This window comes from Prunus persica, chromosome G1 (genome assembly GCF_000346465.2).
Source record: "Prunus persica cultivar Lovell chromosome G1, Prunus_persica_NCBIv2, whole genome shotgun sequence".
In the NCBI taxonomy this organism is placed as follows: Eukaryota; Viridiplantae; Streptophyta; class Magnoliopsida; order Rosales; family Rosaceae; genus Prunus; species Prunus persica.
The window spans coordinates 14,049,312-14,056,942 of NC_034009.1; the positions used below are offsets into that span (position 1 = coordinate 14,049,312).

General features: G+C 37.1%; 1 protein-coding gene across 3 annotated transcripts; it reads left to right on the top strand.

Annotated features, from left to right (window-relative positions):
- On the top strand, positions 279 to 7,219 carry LOC18787821. 3 transcript variants are annotated; one of them, XM_020565802.1, is made up of 6 exons: positions 279 to 515; positions 797 to 994; positions 1,508 to 1,693; positions 3,553 to 5,622; positions 6,098 to 6,792; positions 7,049 to 7,219. In XM_020565802.1, the coding sequence occupies exons 1-5, from the start codon at positions 479 to 481 to the stop codon at positions 6,751 to 6,753; spliced, it is 3,147 nt and encodes a 1,048-aa protein (XP_020421391.1). In that variant the 5' UTR covers positions 279 to 478; the 3' UTR covers positions 6,754 to 6,792; positions 7,049 to 7,219. The 3 variants fall into 3 exon arrangements, with proteins under 3 accessions (XP_020421391.1, XP_020421386.1, XP_020421383.1); XM_020565797.1 differs by lacking the exon at positions 7,049 to 7,219 and adding an exon at positions 6,966 to 7,045; XM_020565794.1 differs by lacking the exon at positions 7,049 to 7,219 and having other exon boundaries at positions 6,098 to 7,042.

The window sequence follows — 7,631 nt, forward strand, 5'->3', positions numbered from 1 at the left end:
AATGAAAATGAAGTGCTAATTTCACTAAACTAAATCATTACCGATGCATGTTTCTTGTCACCTCATGATCATATTTCCCAAGTCTACCAAAAAGTTAGTGCTGCAAACATCATAATTAAGAACATCGCCTCGATTTACATCAATTTCAGTGGACCCAACTGGTAGCCTCATACCATTTACCATGCACCTCAATGCAGACAATCATAAAAGGTTGATGCAAATGATTGACGGCTGGCAACCCTTGCCTTGTTTTTTATATAACATATTCACATGGGATTAAGCCGTTAGCAAACCGGTCTCTCAAAGACGACCAAGACGACTCATACTGTTCCGTACCTCACTCTCACGCCCAAAAGGAACCTGCAGACATTGAGAGACTTTTGCGTTGATTGCTTGTTCTTTGGTTTTACATTTCGAACTTTTTTACTTTATTTTGTTGTTTTCTCTGCTGCTGCAACTCTTCGCTTCTCCTGAAGACATGGATAGCCAAGATCTAGCAAGAACTCACAGTTCAGGTTTGATTTATCTTATTTTCTTCTCTTTCTGAATGTTGATTTGTTGTCTCTTTCTGGGTTTTAGTGGATTTTGGTTTTCTGGGTTGGAAATGTTTTTTTTATGGGTTCTTGGATTTCTTGGTTTATCGTATTTTTCCTTACACTTTATTTCACATTATCTCTGAATCTTGGTTTTGTTTGCTTCTGGGTTTAAGGGTTTTTTGTTTGTTTTTTTGTTAATTTTATTTTCTGGGTTGTTGTCTGCTTTTGCGATTGTTTTGTTTAACTTCTTGAATATGTAGGGCTTGACAGCCATGGAGTCCATGTTTGTCACAAATGTGGGTGGCCCTTTCCAAACGCACACCCAAGTGCCAGACACAGACGTGCCCATAAGAGGATTTGTGGAACCATTGATGGTTACAAGCTGGCTGGCTCTGAGAAGAACACCCATGTAAATGATTCTGATGATGAGCATTCTGATGAAGAACGCAAAACCCCCAGTGAGTTACCTAGTTCTTTTTAATTCTTTCATCTAATCTGCTCTGTTTTGTGTCTGAGAAATTATTTGGAAGGTGAAATTTGGTTATTTTTATCTTTGTTTCTGCCTTGGTGAGAGATTAGTAAAACTATTCTTTTAAGCTGTTTAAATTTTTAAGAAAAGGACTAAACTGTTTGAAGCATATAGAGAGATCCCCCACTGCATAACTATGAAGCACGGACACGGATGCGTATCGGACCGTATCCAAACGAGTATCCAATACGGGATACGCCACTAAATTGGCGTATCCATGCTTCAAGTAAAATCTTGTTAGAAACCAGCAGCTAAATAGTTGCAGCATAATACACACAGGGGAAGCCCGAACAAACAAACAATAGATTATCCTCTGATTACATTTCAAAACATTACTTTTCCTCAGTTTTTGTTGATAAGCGGATGGGAAATTAGATATCTTAATCTCTCTCTCCTTTTTTTTTTTTAATTTTTTAATTTTTTTAATTTTTAACTTTGATAGATCTAGTATCCGTGAGATCAGAAGACGTGGTGTTCTCAGATGCCGTTGCAGAATTTTCAGATAGTGCTTCTGGTGCAGGAACCGGTGAAGGGTTAGAAAATGTTCGAGAATCAGAAATTAATCTGGAAAGGGTTGCCAAGAATGGTTTGAACGTCATCCAATCCCTTAATGATGGGGAAATCACCGGTAATGTTTCCATGAATTGAACCAATTAATTGTTATTAGCTGTCTTGTTGGCATCTGATTTAATTATTTATCTGTAAGTGTTTGATGATTTAAAGTATCTGTTTATGGTCTGAAGAATTTGCATGTTGATACTTAAATCATTATTTTCTTTAAGAGGGTGCGCAAAAATAAATGAAATGATCTAGTCAGTAAAAGAACCATTATACCTTTAATGAGTTGACTTTAAGTATAATAGGTTAGTTTACTTATCAGGAAAAAAAAAAATTATAAGGTAGTTTTAAATTGATGGGTGTGATATGATCCTCGAGTTCTGTAGCTCAGTGCAGGGAGGTGTTGCAGTTTTAATTGGTTAATTAGGAAATTAAGTAAACCTGATTTGGAGGGTTAATGCAATGAATGCATTGACTAGTCTATAGTCTAATGTGGAGGGCTGTCCTACTCCATTGAACAGTGTGTAGTCTAATTGTGGAGGGTCAATGCAGTGATTGCATTTTAAAGTTATAAAATCTTCATCCGACAATTAGAAGTTGATGAACCGTGCAGGTATCTATTATTTTCTATGGTATAATAGGTTATTTTATTTGTGGTGTATTGTCACTATTATAGTTTTATCTGGGTAGAGTAAGTAAAGCGACTACTTGCGTTGGTTACCGTCTGTACGTTTGCATGATATTTTTGGTTGTGCACACCTGATGTGTGTATACTTGCTCTCTTTTATTGCTTGGTTGTATTTTGTATTGTTCATGCACTAGTTAGTGCAGGATGTATAGGTTGTTCAGCAGTCTGTTGAATATTATTGGCAGGAGTGTAATTATGGGTCGTATTCTCTGCTCATTTCATAATATTAGATGGAGGACATTTTACAAGTTAAATGTGGAAATGTTGCATGTTAGGTCTATCTATGGAGACTTAAGTGATAAAGCACTCATTGGGCTTTGGAAATATGCAAATATTTTCTTATACAAAGAATAGAAAAATATGAAAATTTTTGTCCAATTTTTGTGATAGCACACACATACTGGGTGGCTGATCATCTGGATTAAAAATATCTTTGATGGTGCTGAAAAATATGATTCTATTGAGTGGAAGGTGTGCCATGTTGGATACATGAAGAAAATATTCAAATAATGGATAAAATGAAACAGTACCACCCTTGAAAAAGAAAATCTATCCAAGATTCACTGGCTTCGTTTCCTTCTGTTTTGATGTAAAGGACTTTATGTACACTTGCTTGGACGAGAGATTAATATAAAGATTTCAATATTGTAGGGCTATAATTGTTTTTAAGTCAAACGATTTTTCATTCCCTTGAAGTGGCAAGTTCTGGTAAAATTCATGGTAAAGAAGGCATATTCTTCCATATAGTAAGCAAATTATACTGAATAGTGACCTGTTTTGTGATGTGGTGATAGTGAAATATTATATTCTTATATTGGTGACTGCATTTTTTTATAATATGTTTGACTCCACTTTTTATTTAAAATATTTATTCCATGTTCATACTTCTCCACTTCTGTTGTCCGAGTATTTGGGAGACATCCTCTATTTTGATGTAATTACTGTATCCTTGACATGTAAGAGTGATATATTTTGTCCTCGTTTTTCTCCACCTTTGTCGTCAAAGTACATTGGTAGCAGAAGAAGAATGAATCTTCTATAAGATGCATACACTGTATTTTCAAGTGTGTTTTTTTTTCTTTTTCTCGTGAGGAGATGACTCTGATCAATATTGCAATTGGCTGAAAATTGTTCTAAGAATCCTTATCTGGTTTCTCTTTTGACAATTGTATAGAATGTTTGCATTCACATAAATATGCATTTTTCTCTCAATAACCTCATGCAAATTTCTGAAATTCCAGAGAATACTACTAATCAGCTGGGTGCACAAGAGTTACAGGGATCGTTGTCAACTTCTAACATCATTTCAATGACGAGTTCCGAATCAGCTTTGCAGGATGATAGTAATCATTCAGAAGATGACGTACAACCCATTCAATTTGAAGTGCTGGCAGATGCATCAGAAGATAGTAAGAAGACCCATGCTACTGACAGTGTGATTGAGAGCTCTTTATTATCTGCTCCACAAGAGGACAAGATTGATGGAATTACTACAAGTAATCTAGATGGAGACTTACCGTGCACTGTGATCTCACCCAATAAAGTTGTCAGTGAAACAGCTGAGGGTGTATCTAAGTTAGAAGGGACAGTTGAAATGACTTCGGACTCTCTGCGAGATAATGAAGTTGTTCCATCAGAGAAAGAGTACACCCATGCATATGATTTGTATATTCCTCAAATTGATCCTTCCCCTGAAGTTGAATCTGTTGAACATGTGAATGCATCGGTTGATACTGTAGAGAATAAGGTGGATACTACAGACAGAATACACTTTTCAAATTCTGGTGGGTTAACTGAGAGTAGCAACTGGGAGGGAGAAGGGAATGCAAATGTACATGTGCTTTCTGTTCCAGATGATACACATGTTGTAGAAAATCCTGAGGCGATGCTTGAAGGTTTTAAAAACCACAAAGAAAAGAAATTAGACCAGCCTATCTTCTTGGACTCTTGGGAACAATTTAATGATGAAGAAAATGATGTTAAACGTGGAGGTAGCAGCAAGCCAATGGTTAAAGAAGTGCCTGCTGAAGAAGAACCCAGTGTGTCTCACATCCAGATCAAGAGTACTGAAAACCAAAGGTCAGATGAAATAGCAGCCCCTGCAGATGCAAATGAATCATTACAGGTGAACTTTTCTGAAAGTGATACAAATTCCTTGATTGCTTCCAGCAGTGCTGCTATAAATCAAACAAGGCACTTAGATGATCTGGATGGTAATGGAAAAGATGAAAAATGTGATTTAAGCGCAGACCATAGCAGCAAAGGACCTGCAGAAGAAAATTCTGTGAAAAATCCTGCTGAAATCGAATTTAATCCAGCAGCTAATTTACCTGAAAAGGGGGATGCTGGTGATTATGAGAAGGGTATATTTGAAAACTGCAATATAATTGGCGATTCTGGTTATCATGAAACTGAAAATTTTAAGTTAGCTGGGGATGACAACAGCAAGGAATCTACAGAGGATTTTTTTGCTAAAGACCCTGTGAGTAATTTGGAATCTGCTAGTCGTCTCTCTGAGCTCCAAGTTTCTCCAGTATCCAGCTCGCATGAAGTTGGTGATGCAGGTGATTATGAGAAGGATAAAACTGAAAGGTTTGATATAATTGGGGATGATGGTGATCATGAGAAAGCTGAAAAGTATGTTTTAACTGGGGATGACTACAGGAAAGTATCTACAGAGAAAATTGTTGCAGAGAATTCTATAACTAGTTTGGAATCTGCCAGTAGTCTCTCCGAACTTCAAGCTAATTTAGCAACAAATTTAAATGATGATGACCCTGGCGATCATGATGGTGGTGAAATTGAAAAGAGTATTATATCTGGAAATGAGAGCAGTGAAGGACCTGTTGAAAAAAATCTTTTGGTGAAGCCAACATTGAACCTTGATTCTGCTATTGATCTTGTTGAATCAAAAACTGTTGCAGAAGATGCAGTGGATGGTTCTATGCTGAAGCTGGTTGACACCAGACACAAAACTTTGAATAGCAGTTCAAATTCTAGCGGAGTTGGCCTCAATATAGTTTCAGATCATGGTCCCAATGCTGAGTCCTCACAGAAGAGTTCAGAGGGTTGTGGGATGAAAGAACTAGGTCTTTCTGCTTTAGATGCTGAATCTTTTGTTCCGAGTTTCACTGCTGAAGATATTGGCTCCAGAGAGTTCCATGGGGTATCTTCGGGGTTGAGTTCTCAATCTTTTCAAGAAGAGAGTGATAAAAACTTTGTTAAGCAACAGCTAAGTTCACCTGCACTGGATGTTGTTGACTCAAATAGCCAAACTGACAGTCTGGAAGGAAACTGGGGCTCTGTTTCAGGTATTTGTCTTCTTAATTAGTTTTTGTATCACAAATTCTCTCTTATTTGGCATAATAATATAAAAAATGTTGCACTTGCACTGCTTTTGCTTGCCCCACTTTCTGTACTTGTGACTTGGAGAAGAGTAATCATGACCCAAAACTGTTATCTGCAACCATGTACTGAAGATGGGTCTAACGAAGTGAATTTTATCCTTTGACTTGATTATGTCATTGTGGTTGGTAGAATAAAGAAATTACGTATACAAGTTCTTATGTGTTTTGGTTTGGTTTTCATTGGATCAGTTTATATGTTTCCTTTCAATAAGGGTGTCTTGTGGTGCATTGACAATTATTTAGAATGCCATTTATTCTTTACTGCAATGCTATTCTTATTCTATCTCTGTGCCTAAAATACCTTATTTGATGCTTATGCACAAAAAGAAGAGTTACAATTTTCTAAACTCAGTCTATTTTCTGTTGATGCACGGTACAGTTCTTTCTATCCAGTCAGATGCACAAGCTGTACCACCTACAGATTCCCAAACTTCAGTGGAAGAGAAGAAGTCAAGAGCTGCATCTGAGAGACAACACCCTGAAAAATCTGATATGTTTGAGGCACCGTCTTTCATGACATTGGTTGAACCTAGAGGCGTGAATGACCAAAAAGCTACTGCTGCTGAAATTCACACAGCACATAACCCAGAGCAGCCAAAACCTGCACCTTTGCAGGCAGGGTGGTTTCCTTCTATCAGTCATGTTGTGAACGAATCACCGGGGAGAAAGAAAAACGAAGAGATCATTGCCAAGGTTACAAACTGGAGCACTGGAAAGCAACACACCCCTTTGAAGAACCTTTTGGGTGAGGCCTATCTAGAAAATAAAGCAAAGTCACCGACCCAAAAAGAAAGTCAAGCTCCTGCGCCTCAGAGGGATGATAAAGCAGTGAAGGTGAAGGATGGTGGTCCTGGAGCGACAACAGTGAACTCAATTCTGGGTCCTGAATCACCAACAGGTCAGGCATCTAAGAAAGAGAATGCAAAAGAATGGAACTCTCCGGCACGGTATCCTTCAGACATTAAGAGTGAAAAGAAGAAAGTCAAGGGTAGACCATATTGGGCGCAATTTGTATGCTGCTCATCCGTGCATTAGCATCCCCAGTATCTCAGTTTTAGAACTTTTGAAATGCGGGTAAAGCTTTACAGTTCTAGTTATATGGAAGTTTGTTTCGATCGTGGATGCACATATTGCCCATGTGTTTTAGCTGTAATTTTGTACTTCTACCGACTTAGGTACATATTGTCAGTATGGTTATACGAGTCTCGGATTTTATAGGCGTTAATTTGGTTATATATTTCATGCAGGAGGTTCATAGTTTGTTGATGAATATGTTTACTCTGGGATGAAATTGCAGCCTGATCTTCAATCTTTATAATGTTTTTACTAGGTCCATTATCTCTATCAAGAGTTGTTGTCATGTCTTAATAGACACCTCCGCATTGTGCTCCAGAATTAAGTTCAAAGCTTTCCTCCGGGAAAAAAAGAAGATATTATTAGTATGGATAAACCTCCGCTTCCATTTTACGAAATTAAGTTCACAATAATTATTAGGGTATCACCTCCGCATTGTACCTTTCTATACTTTTGTGATTTAGTGGTTTCTTTTTACTTAAAGGGAATGCTAGCAACATTCTTTCTAACATTCTCCTTTGAATATTCTTTCTTTTTTTCATGACATATGTCATTTTCTTTACACTTAAAAAATACCATGCATCAAACAACCTACTTTTTGTTTTCCCTATTCACCCTTATTTGATGTATTGACTTTAATGTTTACTTCAATTCATTCAATTTTTTTTTACAACTCTCTCTCTTCGAATAATCATAGACTTGCAGCCCCAAATCCAACCCTCTATATCATTTTGAGAAAGCCAGACCTTCACACTTGAAACAACATGACATCTCCCACAAAAAAATCAAAATCAAAATCCATCAAAATCATTTTGTTTATTTCTCATATTAAAGTTTGC

Bases quoted from the DNA above. Each gene is read 5' to 3' on its own strand.
- LOC18787821 (XM_020565802.1), top strand. From the start codon at position 479: ATGGATAGCCAAGATCTAGCAAGAACTCACAGTTCAG. The intron at 995-1,507 runs GTGAGTTACCTA...TAACTTTGATAG, and splicing joins TGAAGAACGCAAAACCCCCA to ATCTAGTATCCGTGAGATCA. The intron at 1,694-3,552 runs GTAATGTTTCCA...CTGAAATTCCAG, and splicing joins TAATGATGGGGAAATCACCG to AGAATACTACTAATCAGCTG.